General features: G+C 44.0%; 5 protein-coding genes across 10 annotated transcripts in view; 4 read left to right on the top strand and 1 right to left on the bottom strand.

Annotated features, from left to right (window-relative positions):
• LOC117142934 (protein bunched, class 1/class 3/D/E isoforms) overlaps positions 1-4,454 on the top strand; it is a 90,160-nt gene extending 85,706 nt beyond the window's left edge. For all 6 annotated transcript variants that reach the window (XM_033307258.1, XM_033307250.1, XM_033307266.1 and 3 more), the window contains one exon: positions 2,268-4,454. In XM_033307258.1, the coding sequence (XP_033163149.1) occupies positions 2,268-2,759 (492 nt within the window). In that variant the 3' untranslated portion in view covers positions 2,760-4,454. The remainder of the gene's footprint in view (positions 1-2,267) is intronic.
• A 1,276-nt stretch (positions 4,455-5,730) lies between these two features.
• On the top strand, positions 5,731-6,868 carry LOC117150802 (pyrimidine-specific ribonucleoside hydrolase RihA). The gene is given in 2 exon segments (XM_033317860.1): positions 5,731-5,955; positions 6,026-6,868. Coding segments are annotated over 2 exon segments (1,068 nt in total).
• A 19-nt stretch (positions 6,869-6,887) lies between these two features.
• On the bottom strand, positions 6,888-10,426 carry LOC117150801 (solute carrier organic anion transporter family member 1A1). Its single transcript, XM_033317859.1, has 5 exons — positions 10,207-10,426; positions 9,948-10,136; positions 9,194-9,350; positions 7,801-9,098; positions 6,888-7,736 (listed from the first exon to the last, which is right to left on the bottom strand). The coding sequence occupies exons 1-5, from the start codon at positions 10,271-10,273 to the stop codon at positions 7,003-7,005; spliced, it is 2,445 nt and encodes an 814-aa protein (XP_033173750.1). The 5' UTR covers positions 10,274-10,426; the 3' UTR covers positions 6,888-7,002.
• Positions 10,427-10,838: 412 nt separating this feature from the next.
• Positions 10,839-12,893, top strand: LOC117142576. Its single transcript, XM_033306647.1, has 5 exons — positions 10,839-10,942; positions 10,999-11,104; positions 11,165-11,414; positions 11,604-12,218; positions 12,366-12,893. The coding sequence occupies exons 1-5, from the start codon at positions 10,845-10,847 to the stop codon at positions 12,575-12,577; spliced, it is 1,281 nt and encodes a 426-aa protein (XP_033162538.1). The 5' UTR covers positions 10,839-10,844; the 3' UTR covers positions 12,578-12,893.
• Positions 12,894-13,027: 134 nt separating this feature from the next.
• LOC117150632 (solute carrier organic anion transporter family member 74D) lies at positions 13,028-17,480 on the top strand. The gene is made up of 7 exons (XM_033317604.1): positions 13,028-13,295; positions 14,404-14,769; positions 14,895-15,136; positions 15,194-15,937; positions 16,002-16,195; positions 16,263-16,942; positions 17,010-17,480. Exons 2-7 carry the CDS (start codon positions 14,550-14,552, stop codon positions 17,165-17,167), a joined length of 2,238 nt encoding a protein of 745 aa, XP_033173495.1. The 5' UTR covers positions 13,028-13,295; positions 14,404-14,549; the 3' UTR covers positions 17,168-17,480.
• The last annotated feature ends 655 nt before the right edge of the window (positions 17,481-18,135 follow it).

Raw genomic sequence — 18,135 nt, 5'->3', positions numbered from 1 at the left:
ATTCAAGCTAAGTGCAAAAAATGAGACACCACTTCCTTTGCTTTGAGCAAAAAAAAATAAGGGAGCCGAGTCCTTTGTTCTTAGCAACAAAGGCTCTAAAGGCTTTCAACCTAAGGATCTCCGTCAAGTGTACAAAATTGAAAAAAAAAACCTCAATGCGGTGTCCGCCATGTTTGTTTGAGAAATGCAACCGAAAACCAAAAAAAAAAACACCAAGAAAACCAAAACTGAGAACTGCAGGAGACTTGGAGAGCAGAGATACCTCTGGAGAAGCGCGTGACCTGACCCCAGCAGGAGAACCCAACCCGCTTTTCCGCCTAGGTGTCTCTCTCTCTCTATCTCAGTTCCTCAGCTCGAGAGTGTGTATCTTACCCCGAGTGTGTATAATTAGCATTTATTTTCCTTTACCTGAAACGAAGATAACCCGTCGTACGCTTATCTACTTCGATTTTTATCATAAAACCCTCGAGATGTTGCAAAAAGCTGATAGAATGCTAGAAACGCCGAGTTTTAGACACACCTGCCTTGATTTCTGAACAATTAAATTACTCGGCCCTCCCTTATGTGCTATATATATATATCTTATATATGTACATATGTATTTTTGCACCTCATTGTTAACAAGTCGAAGCGGTATCAACCGGTTTGCATTTGTTCAAAGCGGTTTGCTAATGGCCTTTTGTATTTTTCGAGTCGACTTTTATCAAATCTTCTCACCCTCGCCTCGTTGACTTCTAATTTTGGTAATTTTTGCACTTATTGATCGGTCAAGCGAGGGATCTAAAAATACAATATGTTATATTTTTATAAACATTATTTATTGGCCTGGCTGCCTCGAAACATCCGAACGAAAAACGTGCAAAATATGATTTCTTTTGCGATTGTTTTTGGCACTGGTGCCAAGAACATGCGACTTTCCGATGGCTTTCCATGCCCCTTGCTCATGCTCACTTTGGATATACTCTTTATATCGTATAGAATTTGAAGTATGACTAATGAATAATGAGCGGAGGACGCACGAAATGCTCGGCGAGCGCGCGGTTCAGAGTTCTTTAATTAATATGATATTTATTTTAAACATTTTTTATCGCTTTGCCCCAGCGATTTTCTCATAATGACGTGCACGATTTCTTCTTAATACGCTTTTAATGTATTCCGAAACCTCATATCCTTTTGCCGATTATGTGGGTTTTTCTTTGTGCGATTTTTACTTTCAACTTTTAGTTGTTGCATTGCCTGAAAAAACCAGGCCACAGCAACAAGAAAATGTTGAAAGAAATTGTTGAAAGTGAAGACGACGACGAAAGCATTCGAGCTGTTGTTGTGACTATTTATAGAGATCGCAGTGGAGAGTCGAGAAAAAAGAAAGAAAACTCTTTCGTGAAACGGAACTGCCGCAGGCAACATTTTCCTCCCCAAAATCTGCAGCCTGCCTTGCTGCCCCCTTTACTTTTTTAGCCACAACCGTTTGGTCGTCTGTTGACATTTCACATTAAACATGGGAAAAATCACCTGAACACGTGCCGTTAAATGCATAGAAAACGAACGATTATTCTATTCGTCTGCACGCGTTTTCCTTTCGACTTTCGGTTTTTGGCCTGCCTCTTTAATGGGCTTATTAAATTTTCACAAGGTGCATGGGCAGCCAGGTGAGCGAGGTGAGCCAGGTGAGGTCGTGGATGTTGTGTGCCGATTCGGTTTTGTTTCGGTCTCGATGACGTGTTCTGCGGCTGTGGCATTGACAATGACACGAAAGCATTTGATTCTTCGGCGAACCATTTACATTTGCATTTACACAGCAAATAAAGCAGCGAATATATAACGCGAACACGCCACATTGGGCAAACATTCGCCACGTTGCTGGCACAAAATGTGATTTATGAATGGGTGGTTCCTTTTCTGAATCTCTGCAATGAGTCAGAGCAACTATACGCTCTTTTAAAGGTGGCAACAGGATGTAAGTTGAGCTAAGCCAACACTACGTTTTTGTTAATCTGCGGGGTAAATATTTATAATTGCAGTGCTAAATTTACTTGGCAGCGAGCGGGATTACAATAGATACACTAAGTGGCACAGATATAGCCAGCTAAGAATTTAAGATAAAAAAGTGGCATATATAAAATTTCACTTCCTATGCTTCACTTCACCCATTTCCCATTTAACAGAAGTATTTTCTTAGTATTCCGAATAAGATCTTGCTATATAAAGACAATACCTGTTTTGCACAACATACTTACAGAACCTTTCACCTCTTTCTATTCTTTCAGGATCTGGTCAAGTCGCATCTCATGATAGCGGTGCGCGAGGAGGTGGAAGTGCTGAAAGAGCGCATCTCCGAGCTGATGGACAAGATCAACAAGCTGGAGCTCGAGAACAGCATTCTCAAGTCGAACATCCCGCAGGAGACGCTGCAGCAGCTGCAGTTGCAGCTTCAGCTAGCCGCCCCGCCGGCCACGCCCGCCATTCAAGCGGCACCGGCGGTACAAAGTGTCGTTGCTCCAGCTGCCGCGGGTCAGGCAGTTCAACAGCAGGCCGCTGGAGCGGTAGCGGTAACGGGTGTGGCCACCAGTCCAGCGTCCGCGGTGGTACCCACGAGCATTCCCAACGGCAGTGCCGAGAACGGCAGCAGTGCAGTCGAGACAGCAGCGGTATCGGTGGAGCAGCAGGTGCAGCAGGTGACATCAGCAGCGGCAGCAGCGGCAGCAGCAGCAGCGGCAGCGGCAGCATCGGTGGTCACAGCCAATGGTCCCATGTCCTAAGCTGTTGCTGCTGTGGCCCGAACACACAGTGTTTGTTTTTTTTAAGGCGCCCACGCACCGTGGTGTGTGTGGGGGAAATGAACGTTTTTAAGAATGAAAACCGTAATGTAAACTCAGCCGAAGTCTCTTTCTTAGCCGGAGGAGGCGGGGCCGAGGAGAGCAGCGAAAGTATTAGGCCAATAACAACAAGAACAGTAACAGTAGCGGCGGCAGACTCACCAACATGTTAAGTTCGTGTTAGGTAGACTAAACTGCGGTTAAGAATTGTTATGTTGTTGCTGGCTGTTAATCTGCTGCAGCCGCCGTTTTGTTAATTTCTCGATTGTGATATTTGTTTAACACACATACAGACCACCACACACACACGCAAACACACACACACTCATTCGCATTTACACACACACACATCCATACGAAATACACACACAAACACACAGATAGACTGCACGCTAACAGCGGCTGCGGCTGGCGCTGTTAACGTCCGCTGTTAACTCGAAGCGAGTATAGAAGTTCTTTTAAATATCGCGCTGCTGCGCCTCCACTTTTTGTTTAATACTTTCTATTTTTGTTTACCCGTTTGTTTCCACGTTGTTAACGCTACGAATAAAAACATAAGAATCATAAACAAACACACCCAGAACACCAACACCACACAACCAACTCATCCAGCTTGGCTGCTAAATAATACTTGACAAAAGTAAAATTTTTGGCCAACAGAGAAAAACAGCAGAGGAAATACAAAAATACAAATCGATAAAGTGTACTAGAGTGCCAGGGAAAACACACAGAAAATGAATAGGGACAGATGGGAAAATAAATGAAATAATATGTGATAATTTGCATTGTGCAGTCAGAGACATAAGATGTAAATTGTAAAAAAACAAAAGCAAACCCGAGAAGCAAAGGACAGGAAAGTAGAATTCAAATTTCCAAAACATTCAACATTGATCGATAAATACAAATACAATTTAATGAAACAAGAAAAGGCCAGCTGCTATTTTTATAATTTACCTTTAATCCTAACTTTTATTGTAAAAATACAAGGGGAAATATTAACTACATCATAAATATGAATATGTTTCAAATTAAACAATGGATAACAAAATAATTAGTAAATTATAGTAATTCTAGCATATTCTCAAGCTATATTTCAAAGATTGTATAGCTATTCAAAAAAAAAAGAAGGGAAACAACAGCCAAACAAAAAAAAGCTTATCAAAATTGTTTGTTAAACTCTAAAAACTATCTGCAAACAAAAAACCCAAAAATATCTGTAAATATTGTGTAAAACTAAAAACTAAATTTGAGAACAAACCTCGAAAGTCACCGACGACGAAGATACATTGCAAAAAAAAATTAAAACACACAAAATCAACATGATGAAAAGCTAAAATTGTAAGATGAAGACAAACTCGTCCTATTTTTTGTTAAAATTATTTAGTCGATAATTTTGGATTACTCTTAGTTGGAAAATTCCTTAATGTTCATACGAAATCTGTTATAGGATTTTCTACACATTAACTCTTTCGTTTCACACCCCGCACTCTTAGACCGACAAAACCACAAGATAAACCACGAAAAGATTCTGAACTGCTGCAGCCATGAGATGAAAGTGTGAAAATAAAAAAAGGACCAAGCTCCAAGGAGGTCTCCCGCCTCCCAGAGTTGTCCCTGTCCGAAGTTGGCCGCCCTGTAGACGCCAAGTTTTGCAATGCCCAAGTGCACTCACTCGTGTTTGGGGCAGGGCCCAAGATTCTGCCCCAGAGAACACAAAATGCTGCCTGCGGAGACGCAAATTGTCTAAGGCTAGCGTGGATTAAACCAGAAAATGATCATCCAAAACGGATTAAAAAGTGAAGAAGAGAAACCAAATATGATACTCCAACTCAAGTGCCGAAAACTAGCTGTCTACAGGGCAAACACCAATGGACGGACGAATCAGATAGACGGACGGACGGACAGACTTATGTCATCCCCCGAACTCAGTAATTCTGTTAAAAGTATTTCCCTTTATGATTTTTGTATTCAATTCAGAGAACCATCTTCATGCGTTTCATGTTTAGTTCTTCTCCTATGAGTTTTACGACTTAAGCCTCTTTTTAAGCTAACTATTAATTTATTAATTAGTTTGTAAGCGCAAAAATAATTAAAATACATCTAAACAAAATAACTGCAAACAACCTATATTAAAATAAAGGAAAAAATAAAATTATACTGAAAACCAAAATATTCTTGTCTCCTACTTTATCAAAAAAGTTTGGCAATTTTGGGAATGTTAAATTTCTTATGGAATCAAATGAATCCTCTAAAACTTCGCAATTTTCAAGGTATATTTATTGCTCAAATATAATCGATGAAATTAAACAATACTCATCAATACTAAAAAAAAAGGTAAAACAAAAATGTTCTTTTTTTAATTCGAAAACTGCACATCTTGACTTTTTGAACGCTTTGAACGAAATTTCGCCAAGAAGTATGCATTGTTTTTTTATTTTTTAACCAAACAATATGTAAAATTGACTTATTTTGACAATTTAAACTAAGCCCTTTTGTTAGGCTACACAAATACCACTAAAACATTTTTTTTGCATTTAATTTAACAGAAAGCGGCGATCCATGATTGTGGCACATGGTTAAATAAGTTAATATCTAAAAGAAAAATCTACACGCTAGCATTTTCAGTTTATTTTTTATTTATTTGTTTTAACACTTATTTATATGCGAAATGTAAAAAAGTTCCTGATGAAATTGAAATATTTGTATTCTACGCATACTTTACATCAAGATAATTTGGGAGGGTGACGAATGCTACGCAGTTTTGTGTCACTCTTTTTGATTGCGATTTGGTTGTTTAGCTGATTGACGCGCAGTTTGTACCAAATCAACGGTTATATTTTGTAGTTTTCGTTAAAAGCAACCGCAAAACGTATATAAAGCGAGTGAATATGAGTTATGAGTGGTATTCATAGGCATGGAGAACGATACAAGAAGCTTGGAGCGCTTAGTGGTCTTCGACTGCGACATTGGAACGGACGACGCCTGGGCCTTGGCTCTCCTACTGCGTGGAGAGCAATTGTCCTTGCCGGGTGGGAGGCGGTACAAGCTGATTGGGATTACTTGTGTACAGGGCAATACGGATGTGGTGAATGGAGCCCAGAACGCCCTAAGAATACTGCGATTATTGGAGAGGCGTGATGTAAGATGTTTCTATCAGATAAAATTTTTAAATTATGGGACGACTATTTTGGCGACTATCCGTAATGCAGGTGCCAGTTTTCAAGGGCTGTGCCAATCCCATTGTAGCTCGAACATGGTTGGACATTTCCCGCTTCCACGGCACTGACGGCCTTAATAACGTTGGCGGCTATCCAGATGTGAGTGATCTGCAGGAGCAACTGCAGCAGGAGCACGCCGTGAATGCCATGCATCGGCTAGTGTGCCAATATCCAAAACAAGTTGACTTTCTGCTTTGCGGGCCACTAACTAATTTCGCCAACTGCATTAATCTATATGGCGATGATTTTTTGGACAAAATTGGTGGAATATACATAATGGGGTGAAATAACTTTGGCCGTGGAAATATTATGAAGTGTGCCGAGTTCAATTTCGTGATGAATCCGGAGGCGGCGCATACAAAATTGGAGCGTTTGAAGGTGCCAGCTGTTGTTCTACCCTGGGAACCCAGCATTGATGACGACTTCAATCTGTCACTTGACTGGCGGCTGGATGTCTTGGGCTCTGTAGACCATCCTCTTGTCAAGCTTTTGTCCAGGGTGGAGCGATCCATGCTAGTGTCACGTGGCATAAAGCACTGGATTAATCCCGATGCCGCTCTTGCAGCAGCCTATATCTTCCCAAAGGCGATGATTGCCGAGCAGTTGGATTACCATGCCACAGTGGAGTTGGCCGGAGTCCACACCCGTGGCCAGATGGTCCTGGATCATCTGCGAGGTCGCCGTGTGGATGCTATCCATGGGAAAAAGAGCAATGTGCGGATCATAACACATCTCAATAGGGAACCATTTCGCACTATTATGTCCTGAACGGGATTCCTTCAGGGTATAGATATCACGGAGCTCTGCGAGCAGGAACATCCTAATAATCTTTAAAGATACAACTATTTGGTTTTTGAATGAAATGAAGAATAGCTTTAATTGTTCTTATGATTTGTCTTGGCACATTGGATCGATCTTAAGTTTACGAATGTAATAAAAACAGATTAGAATACTTTGTGTGACCCCTTTTAGAAGTCCGTTTCTGGGCTCTGGGGCCTCGGACTCTCAGGTTGCGGTTGATGGTTTGGGTGAAGGTCTCTGGTGATCGGAAGCACAGCTTGGACCTGCGGTTGGGTGACCACCACATCGTCGGTGTCAACAGTGTCTTGACCCCTGTCCGCCTCCTGTTTGGGAGGATTGAAGGACTTCAGGTTGCCCAACTGGCTGCGAACGTCCGACTCGGAGAGCAGATGCAATGGTACGTTTGCTGGGACGGCCAACCGCTTGGGACTGGTGCTACCGTCATCTGGCTTGCGTCTGTCTGGTGGAAAGACCACTTGTGCATAGGTGACTCCACTCTCACTGGGCTCCACAATGCTCTGTGCTCCGCCCGATGAAGTAGTCACCGAACTGGGATTCCTGAATACCGCTGTCTCTGTCCGTGGTTCTGGAGCGGCATCTCTGCGTTGAATGGGCGAGGAGGTGGTGGTGGTGGTCACCGGACTTCCTCCACGAGGAGCACTGGGCGACGTTGTCGCATCCTCATGCGGAATTGGTGCGTACAGAGAGGGTGTGTAATTAGTGTCCGTCACCTTGCAGTTGTAAAGATTGAGTCCCTTGGCGAATATGTATACGAGTATGTCGAAAAGCACACTGGCCAGGATCAATGAGGCTGTGAGAATATCCAGGATGTTGCCATGCTTCGGCGTTTCCCGCAGCAGACAACGCTCGTAGTTGGGTGCCCAGTAAACGCAGGTTGTGCCTAATCAAAAGAAAGTTTATGTAGTTTAGATTGTATTTAAGTGCACTTTTTAAATTCCACTCACGGGTGACAATGTCGTAGCTGAGATGCACCGGAACATAGGCGAAGAGGCCCACGATCATTAGTTCAAAGGCCAGGGCCAAGGACTTGTCCTGTGGCAGGACAGCTCGCAGTGTGATCAACGTCTTTCCTATGGCTCCGACGCCCATCAGAAATGCCACCGAAATGCTCATGATCTGGAAGATGATGATGGCTCCCTGGCAGTTGTCGGAGCTGCAAGCTCCAGCGGTGGCCCTCATCTGACCAGTGGAATTCAATGACTGATCCCCACTGCAGCTGCAGCCCTCGAACAACTGAAAGCTATTGATGGTGGTCTTTTTGGTGCAACCCGCGTAGCAGGGCGAGAAGTAGGTCACAGCACTGTTTTCCGGACAGACGGGCATGAAGGCAGTGGGTGTGCATAGGCACTGACTGGAGCAATAGGGCTGTTTCAGCTTACCACCCTCCACCCCAGCAATGGCGCCCACATCGCACTGGACAAAGACCAGGCCGATGAAAATCGCTACCAGATGGATACTGAGGGCTATGTTTATACCCGTGATTTTACGAGCAGATAACTTGGCCTTCGAGATGACCAGGCCACTTATCAGCATTCCCAACGCCATAACTGGCGGCTTGAGGAAGTAGGAAACGAAGGCCGATCTCCACTCCGCCGCCAAGCCATCCTGTTCGTTGTAGGGCAAGAAGAACCTGCTCTGCAGATAGCTCTCCTCCTGGAGGCCATAGTTCACGACTGCACTCTGCACGCACATGATGCTCAACAGATTGAACATCAGCAGGCGGTTATTGAATAACCTCTTCAGCGATGGCCAAAAATCGGAGTCATCCATATAAGTTGAGAACTGGCTGCCAAAGCTACGCATGTTGGACTGCTCAATGATCCGTTGAGCTGCCTGGTGAATGACTGTCTTTGGCAGTCGTTTGGGAAACAGTCCCAGGAGCACAGCGCCCACGAAAATGAAGGGTGCCAGTATCACCCAACCGAGCCACCAACCCACATGGGTGAGACCCACTCCAAGCACCAGGAAGGATCCAGCCTGCTGGCCAAACACCCGCGCAGCTAGAGCAGCACCTATCACCGCTGGACTATCATGTGACAGGGAGTTGTCGTCGATGTAGCTGACACCCAGCGTGTAGTAGGCCAATCCTCCCATTCCCAAGGCCAGCTGAAGGACGAAGAGCATCGCGAGGGTGAGGCTGCTGCTCTGGGCCTCGGTCAGTGTGAGTCTCTGGAACTGTGCCAAGGATGTGGCGCACATATTGGCATCCAGCAGAGCATCCTTTGCCTGGTTGCCATCGGCACTGCAAGAGAGTTGTAAGAAAGTGTTTTTTTATTTGAAATTGATATTTTAGAAATCATATGCTAATGAAGTAATTTTTTTTTACAAGTTACTCACAAGTTCATAATGGAGGGAATCACAGCCACCACACAGGTGACTGCCTGCAGCATCAGAGTTCCCACCAGCCATTTGATGGGATGATAGACGTCCGCCCAGTAGGCGAAGGCCAACGCAAAGACCGCCTGGAATAAGCCACTGGCCACCAGCAGCCAATCTGTATGTTTAAACAATAAAACAACTTGTTAGTAACACGCTTTCGGGGAATTTAACTCGACGATCAACTAAAATATGACGTATGAGTAACCGTAAAAAAAGGTATGCGTATATGTAAGCACGAACATTCATTGAGGTAAAAGCCACTTCCGCTCGAATTCTTTTTTCTGGCGATTTGCAAAAACCAAAAAAAATGTATTACGCGGCAATTTTTACTACCATAACGTATTTCATTCTTATCAAAACAATGACGAATAGATAATACCCAAACACCAATACACCAAACAGTGTACAGAGGTTTGGTAAATAGTTTGACTATTATTTAGTTGATTTCCCTAATAAATAATAACATAATACAGCTCAGTTTTGTTTTAATATTTAGTAATTTACTTTATACCTCTTAATTTAAAAAGAAATGAAAGAAAACTAGTGGAAAATAGAGAGCACCCCCCGCTCCCAGACACTGGAAATCGTCAAGAATATCGCAAAAACTGATAAGATAACAGAAATCTTCACGTAGAACCGGGCCAACACCTCAATTATCTTTCCCTGGTCAGGTTAGCATTTTCCCATATTTGCGATAATGCTGCTTACTCACCCACAATCAGTGGATTCCAACCGAACTGGAAGGAAGCCTGTTTGGCCGACACGCGGAAGTAGGATTCGCAGGCGCCCTGAAAGGTACCCGTGATGGCCAGGACCAGGATGAAGGTGCGCAGCCGGGCATATTTCTGGCATCCGGGACCGCGACACCAGCCCAGACCCTTGATGCCACAGTCGACGCTGTCTGGTTGGAGGGGTTAGAAATTCTATATCAAGTATACGTAATGGGGAAATCGGGGATTTGGGTCACCCACCATCGGGTATATTGTTGGCATTGACCGCTATCTGCGATAAATCGGAGTTGCGCGTATTATGCGCCATATTCCTTATTCGATTCGATTTCGGATTCGTTTATGTTCACTACAGTTCACTTCAATTCACTCGATTGTTGTATTTATTGTCTATTGATTACATTAGTCAGTGGTCCTGGTACGTTGGCATCTTAGCCGCGTTAAGACCGCACTAACGTCTATTCGAAATGAGGAACGGGAGCAAACTGAGGAGCCGCACCTGCCCCGCAACCGATACTCTCTTTTTTTCAACTTTGGTTTGATAAGCCCACTCTTATCTTATCATATTTTTGGACTTTTTTTCTGTGTTTTTCATTGCAACTTTATTGCCGTCGCTTACACATGCCTATGGATCGTGGGCAACATGTTGAAGCAACATGTGCCTAAGCAGTGGTATATAACTAAGATCGTAATTCAAGTTTCACTAGTGGAAAAAAGAACTAAGAACAATTCTTACCAAAATAAAGTATGCCAAAAAGTATAAGGCAAATGCCTTGATTATTTATTGAACCTTTAAAAGTGTATTAAGCATATTACAATTATAATAAGCAAGCCAGATATTTGCTTCAAATATAAGTATTCAATGCTACTGAAAAGTCAAGATGTATTTCATCGCAAGTCTTTTGTTGATAGTTCCTATTGCCTTAGCCTCAGCCCCAGTGACTAGTTCACCACCGGTTTTGGTCTGGGGCGTCGAAACGTAAGTTTAAACAATTAAAAACATAAGCTATTTGCCATAAAGGCGCCTTCTTACAGCCCTAAAGCCACCAGTATTTTTCAACCTGTAACAACGTCGCAGTTTCAAAAGATCATACGAAATCTGCAGAAGAATAATATGATAATTATTTACTTGGCCTCGGAGGTAGATTATAACTCATTTACTTGAGAGCATTCTTATATATTAAATATCCTTTTAATAAAGCTTGCTGCAAAGGATATAAACTGCGACTTGTGCTTTCCCTATCTCACCAAGATCCAGCCGATGAACTACTACAGCCAGGTGGAGGAGCCTCTAAATGCCGTGGAACGTGTGGCTGAAAAGACAGGAGAGATTACCTGGCACATTCCCAAGATCACAGAAATGGGCAGCTTGGAGGCGGAAATGGAACTGCCATGCCAAAAAGGAGAGATACACGCGTTCAGCTTTAACGATCGCAATTTGCTTGCTCACGGTATATATACTATGTACCATAAGAATTAAGTGTTTTAATAGCTTTGATTTAACTTAACATCATTCCATTTATTATATATTTTTTATACATATACATATACTGATTTCAGCAAATTATTAAGACTTGTGGAGCTATTAAAAATTTTACTACTTGACCGCTGTATTTATAAAATGAAATTGATTATTTCAGACGCTGCAATGGCGGTGGCAACCTATCAGTTCAGCGACTGCCCGGTGGTGCATGTGTACACCGCTTACACGGAGGAGGACAAAGCGCTCCAGCGTCGCAAATCCCAGAAGACCCAACACATGTCCATCAAGAATAAAGGCAATGGACAGCCGAGCAACTCTGATACCGTGGCGGAACTACAGCCGCATCAGATCAGCCACAGCCAGGCTGATAACATGACGGTGCTGCGTAACGAAATGATCGTTCTCACCTTTCGCAACATAATCATGGCCATCAAGGAGCAGCCCTCCGTGCTGTCACCCTTCAATCGAACGGAGGTGGTGCTCGCCCAGGGAGGGGAGGCACTGCAGGTGGGCCTGCTCAACAGCCATGACATCTACGGCGGCATTGTGCTGGTGCTCCATACAGAACTCAGTCCGCTAATCGTGGAGCTGATGCCATCGCAGGGCAATTGGTACCTAACGCGCATGATCTTCATGAACAACACCCACTATCCACGCGAACTCTACTTCTTCGGCTTTGAGTTCAGCCTGTGCTGCACGGACATCACTGTCTATAACTCGGATGGGTCGCGTTTCAGTTTCTTTGACTTTCATCTGGATATCCTGTGGCAAGGTAAGTAACGCGGATGATTCTGAGAAAATAACTTATTTCAGTAAATGATAAGACATCTGCTGTTTCATTTTCGTTGCATACGTTTCGGCGACCTTTGCAGATTTACAATGTTTCCCACATATCTTGATCAATTGCATTTTCTTGCAGACAAGGACAATGGCTTGGACTTGGAATACGAGGTGAAGCCCTGCTGGAACTGTTCCATACTCATGACACCGACCATGGCGCAGACCATCTTCGTGGTGCTGATCATCGCGGCGATACTGTGGATGGGCCTGGCCATTCTACTCTCGATTGGCCAGAATCAATTGCTGCAGAACGCCAACGATCCTGACCTGCACATCAAGACGGACACCTAGGCGCACAACTAGGAACTGTGGTGACGACCCTCGGCCACGCTCTTTGATGCACATGCGGCACACAGTAGTAGTCGTCTACACATTCTGCTAATTCACTTGCTTACAATTCTAATCGCATGGGGGGCAGCGGCTGGCGACGAGCCCAGGGGTTTAGAGATCGTAATAATAATGTCATTGTCGCGTTCCTCCATTGTCTGTTTTGTATTGTCATACCGCCTGATATCGTCTGAACTCTCCACCGAGCCACCACTCTGCACGAAGAAAACAAAGCGCTGCGATATGCCATGTAGGTAGGTTTATTCCGAGATACTCTCTGATACATGTCCAAAAATTTCTTTTGCACGTGTGCCGGCGGCGAGAGCAGCGATTGTCCCGCTCCGCCTTTTTTTTATGGCCTGATAAAGCTTTATCAGGCTTCGATTGGCACCGAGCGGACACGGTACGCAGTGCCTGGGAATTCTAAGTTCCATTTCTCAGTTTAACTCGCGCCTCGCTTCAGAACGGATCGGATCGGAACGGATTGGCCAACACTCGTCTTTGTCCACTCAACTGGCCGCTGCATCGGGAGCGGTTCCTGCAAAAAAAGGAACTCGAGCGGCAATTTAATTAATCGCATAAGTGCCGATTAGATTGTACGCTGTACGAGTGGTGACCACTATTTGGCAATTGATAATATGCGCACCATATAGGCAGCAGCACTTCACTGGCGTCTGGAAACGTACGTACACCTGCCTGGTAATCGAATTGTTGGCGGCACTAGTAGTTCGACATTGGGGTAGCTCACCATGCGGAAGGAACCTCAGCTCTGTGGATGCACTCGATGGATTTCAGGGTCAATTTACAAGTACAGGAACTCAAGTCGTATCTAAAGGAAGGAGGTTTATGGGTATTTTTTGGCTTAAAACAAGTTCAGAGATATAGCATATATCTTTGGATTTTAATCAGAAAGAAGGTTTTTTAGGTTGTTCATATTACACCTGCTGATGCAATTAATTAAGATTTATGTCCTTTTTTGGGTGCACAGGAATAGTTTTCATAAGCTATGAAAAATCATGACCAACTTACAACTTGGATGCCCATAACCGTTTACTCAAGTGATTGATTACACTTCAGTATTTCAAATCAAAATTTTCGATAAGCCCTATGCACCAGACACGTTTGTTGCTGAAAACAAATAATATAGCCATGAAATAGACTGAGTCACAAAAAGAGAGCCTTTTAATTCAGTGCGTTGATAAGCAACGAATTACATACAATTCTCACACATCAGTTGGTTGTAGCCCATCGATTTGAGTTCATTAAACTGATTTCAGCTACCTGTAAATATAGAAAAACGTAAATATTCCGTAATTATGATTGATTGCCAAATTACAAATAGCGATAATGGAAACTACAGAGTTTGCAGGTCCTTTTCGCCATCTTTAACTTTATAAAAAGCTAGTGATCCTTGTGATTTGCCAAATGATGGGATGAAATTAGAGGAGGTGGTGGTCATCGTTATGCGGTAAATATAGCTGTTTATGAAAGCTACCCCGACCATATAGATATCGTATATTTGGTATATTTGGCAAAGGAACTCCGGTTTATCTAATCGCCTCGGCCTAGACCCAATGTGATCTTGAGTAGAAGCCATTATCGACACTTAATCAGTACCACGAATTTTATGCCCTAAACGATATTTGATGATTTCTCGATCCGGAGAGTCATGATTACCAGGGTGATTTGCCATCGACCCGGCGTGTGATGAAATTGAATCTACGCTTAGGAACCCTGTTCCAGGTAGCCCTAATGCATTCTGATTTACGAGAGCCCATTGTCCCTTGCAGATTGTTTGCTATCACCACTCACTCCACTGGCTATCAGGAAGAGCCAAGTCCGCAATCTTATCGCCCACAATCGATGGTGAATCGGTGGTGATTCCCACAGACTAGACAGTAGCATCCCGCAGTTGGTGGCGGTACGGAATCCGAAGATGGCGGAAGTGAAGCGTCGGGGCTCGAATCCCCCGCCAGGTCACTACTTGTGCGGCATGGCCAACTGGCATCCGGCCTGGCTGCAGAAGTACGCCACCACCAAGATGTTCATGGGCGTCTACGGGCTGCTCGGCACCATCCAGGCGATGTCCTACATGTACTTCATCGTCACCCTAACCACGCTGGAAAAGCGCTTCAAGATTCCCAGCCAAACGACAGGTAATATTGGAAATCTATAAGATATTATATTTCAAGGTCCTGTAACAAATGAAACACAAAAGTTTTATTGGAATATCTTAATTGGAAGTGATCTTATTGTTGCCCTATATATTTTATTTTTATAGGCATAATTCTGAGCGGCAATGAAATCTCGCAGATCATGCTCTCGCTCATCCTCTCCTACATCGGTGGTCAGCGGAATCGTCCACGTTGGATTGCCTGGGGCATTGTCTTCTGCGGCCTGTCCTGCTACATACTCGTCCTGCCGCATTTCATCTACGGAGCTGGTCACGAGGTGCTGCAGTTCACCAAGGAGTACCAGGATAGTCTATTGAATGGGACATCTGGCTCGGATCACTCCTTTCAGGTGGGTTATCTGCGCCATCATCAAGCTCTATCTCTATTTAGGATTCTATTTATGTAGAATATCAGCTCAGTGAAGACCGAGCGACTCTGTGGACTGGGCAAAACCGAGGAGGACTGCGACGATCTCTTCTCCTATGTGCCACTGGTACTCATCTTCCTCTCGCAGTTTGTTCTGGGCGTGGGCAACACCCTGTACTACTCCCTGGGACAGACCTACCTCGACGACAACACCAAGAAGACGAACACTCCACTCATGCTGGCGGTGGCCATGGCACTCAGGATGATTGGACCAGTCGTGGGATTCTTTTTCGGTTTCATATCGCTTAACACCTTCATCGATCCAACCAAGACGCCGTTGATCGACAGCAAGGATCCTCGCTGGCTGGGCGCCTGGTGGCTCGGCTGGGTGATCCTGGGCACCCTCATGTGCCTCTTCTCTGGTCTTATCGGACTGTTTCCCAAGCAATTGCCCAAAGTCAACGCACCAAGGGTCAACTCCCACTTGCCGTTGGCACTCCGTCAGACGAAGGAGGAGCTCAAGCGGGAGGAGAACCTTTCGCTGAGCAGTCGCTTCTCCTCCAACGCCGCTCTGGATACCATTGGAGCAGCGGCGGGTGCCAATGCAGATCTGCCCAAGCTGAAGGACTTTCCACGTGCCCTCATGAGACTGCTGCGCAACAAGTTGCTGATCTTCAACATCCTCTCGGCGGTGTTTTATATCCTGGGTGCTTCCGGCTTCATGACCTTCCTCACCAAGTACATGGAGGTGCAGTTCCACAAGGATGCGCAGAGCGCCACAATTGTAAATTACCACTCGAATTCAATTGCAGAACTGTGATTATTATTATTAATAATATTTGTTTAAGATCGTTGGACCCATATCCATCATGGGCATGGTCGTGGGTCTGATTGGCTCCGGTTTGGTGCTTTCCAAAAAGAAACCCAGCGTCAGCAAGGTGCTCATGTGGAACGTGATCGTTGGTGGGATCTCCATCTTGGGACAGATCTCATACGCTTTCCTCTACTGCCCGAATACCTTTTCCATGACGCAAGCGGGACAGTATGTATCAGTGGAACTGTGAAATTTTTTAATATGATTTATTATCTTAATCTTTTTAAAACTACAGGCTTAACCTGACGAGCAACTGCAACATGAACTGCTCCTGCGAGGGCATCAGTTACACACCCGTCTGCCACGAGCCAACGGACACCACCTTCTTCTCGGCCTGTCATGCGGGTTGCCGTGGATACAATGCCACCTCCAAGTTGTACGAGGACTGCAGTTGTGTGGTTAATGATGCAGCGCCAAAAAGTGCGGCACAGCGTCTGCTGAATCTATTGCAACCCACAACGGAACCCGAACTGGATACCACCACATACTTTGATGAGTATCTGAGCGGAGTGCCATTGCTGGACGACAACGGTGACTTCGATGATCAGCTGGTGTCCAGGAAAAGGAGATCCACCACCGATTCGGTGATCCGACCGGGCATTTGTACCAAGAACTGCAACTGGAGTTTTTGGGCCTTTTCCATTACCTCGATGATTGTTAGCTGGTTCGGTTCGTCTGGTCGCGTGGGCAACGTCCTGGTCAACTATCGTGCCGTGGCCCACGAGGACAAGTCCTTCGCCCAGGGACTGGCGCTGATGATGATTAGCCTCCTGGCCCTCATACCGGGACCCATCATGTTCGGTCGTCTCATCGACTCCACGTGCCTGGTGTGGACAAAGACCTGCAATGGCAATGGCAACTGCCAGTTGTATGACCAGACCCGCTTCCGTTACTCCCTCAACTTTTTATCCTGCAGTAAGTTTGATTCAGAATTTATATGTAATATAATAACCATATCCTCCACCTTCTTGCTAACTTCCAGTGCTCACTTTTATGGGACTCCTCTTTGATTACCTCGTTTGGTACTACGGACGCAACCTGGACATTTATGGCGACAAGGAAGCCAAGGAGGAGGAGCGTGCCAACAGGAAAGACCAGCCCATTACTCCGCTCCTGGCCAAGAAATCCGAACAGGAGTAATACCAAAAAAAAAAGGCAACCCATCCGTGATACTCAATTATAAGGAGTAGATTCATATAAAACACGCCAGACCCGAGTATTTCATAACAATAATTCAAAGCACATTCCTAGAGTAAGTTTTTGGAATCAAAATAGAGAAAGATTGGGCAAAGCCTGTACTCCAATGCCATATGTACAAATCTTCCGATTTTCGATAGGAATTTAGCTATTGAACTCGCGATGTCTTCTTTCAGTGTACAATTGTTAATTACTTTTACTTTGTGCTAAGATCAATTAAATATACCATGTTTAGTTTAGCAAAAAAAAAATTAAAAGAATTTATGTGTACGTATGTATAAAAAAAATGTTTCAAACAAAAATATATGTTTATTAAAATATTATGAGCTGTCTAAATCATAAATATCACTTTATATATTTATATTTTATATATATTAATTTTTCCCAAATATTCGATTGCAATCCATAGAACCAAAATATGATTTGTTAGGTTTCATTTTTTTTTTAATTTTCTCTTCACTTTTATTGATAAAAAATGTTCAAATTTATGCAGATCGTTTGTTTTTCATTCCATACGTATATGTATAATAATAATACACTTTAATTTCGATTTTTGTATAAATATTCATTCCCGTTTGTCTATATAATTTCTATTATTACGATCGCTCTTATTCCTCAGTGGCGTAGTTTTCGACTTCCGTTCCGATTCCGCGTGTGATTTGTTGGTTGAGTGAGTGTCCGTGTTGGGTGTGTCTGTGTGAAACATTTTGAATGAGTTTCCGCGTTGTCAACAATTATATCGCACTTAGTATTATTACAATAATAATTAATTAATTATCAATCGAGTTCGATTCGTAGGAGGCTGCGAGAAGCGTTAAAAGCTGGCTTAAGTCCTTCATTTACTAGGTCCGCAATGTAAGTATTAATCAGTTAATTAAATTAACTTAGACTTCCGGGGACTGCTCAACGTG

This window comes from Drosophila mauritiana, chromosome 2L (assembly GCF_004382145.1).
Source record: "Drosophila mauritiana strain mau12 chromosome 2L, ASM438214v1, whole genome shotgun sequence".
NCBI lineage: Eukaryota > Metazoa > Arthropoda > Insecta > Diptera > Drosophilidae > Drosophila > Drosophila mauritiana.
This window is presented reverse-complemented; position numbering and strand designations above follow the sequence as displayed.

Coding starts and splice junctions, on each gene's coding strand:
- LOC117150632 (XM_033317604.1), top strand. CDS start 14,550: ATGGCGGAAGTGAAGCGTCGGGGCTCGAATCCCCCGCCAGGTCACTAC. Junction 16,196..16,262: donor TCCATGACGCAAGCGGGACA/GTATGTATCAGT, acceptor TTAAAACTACAG/GCTTAACCTGACGAGCAACT. Junction 16,943..17,009: donor CCTCAACTTTTTATCCTGCA/GTAAGTTTGATT, acceptor GCTAACTTCCAG/TGCTCACTTTTATGGGACTC.
- LOC117150801 (XM_033317859.1), bottom strand. CDS start 10,273: ATGGCGCATAATACGCGCAACTCCGATTTATCGCAGATAGCGGTCAAT. Junction 10,137..10,206: donor TGCCAACAATATACCCGATG/GTGGGTGACCCA, acceptor CCCTCCAACCAG/ACAGCGTCGACTGTGGCATC. Junction 9,351..9,947: donor TTGGAATCCACTGATTGTGG/GTGAGTAAGCAG, acceptor TTAAACATACAG/ATTGGCTGCTGGTGGCCAGT.
- LOC117142576 (XM_033306647.1), top strand. CDS start 10,845: ATGTATTTCATCGCAAGTCTTTTGTTGATAGTTCCTATTGCCTTAGCC. Junction 11,415..11,603: donor TCGCAATTTGCTTGCTCACG/GTATATATACTA, acceptor TGATTATTTCAG/ACGCTGCAATGGCGGTGGCA. Junction 12,219..12,365: donor TCTGGATATCCTGTGGCAAG/GTAAGTAACGCG, acceptor ATTTTCTTGCAG/ACAAGGACAATGGCTTGGAC.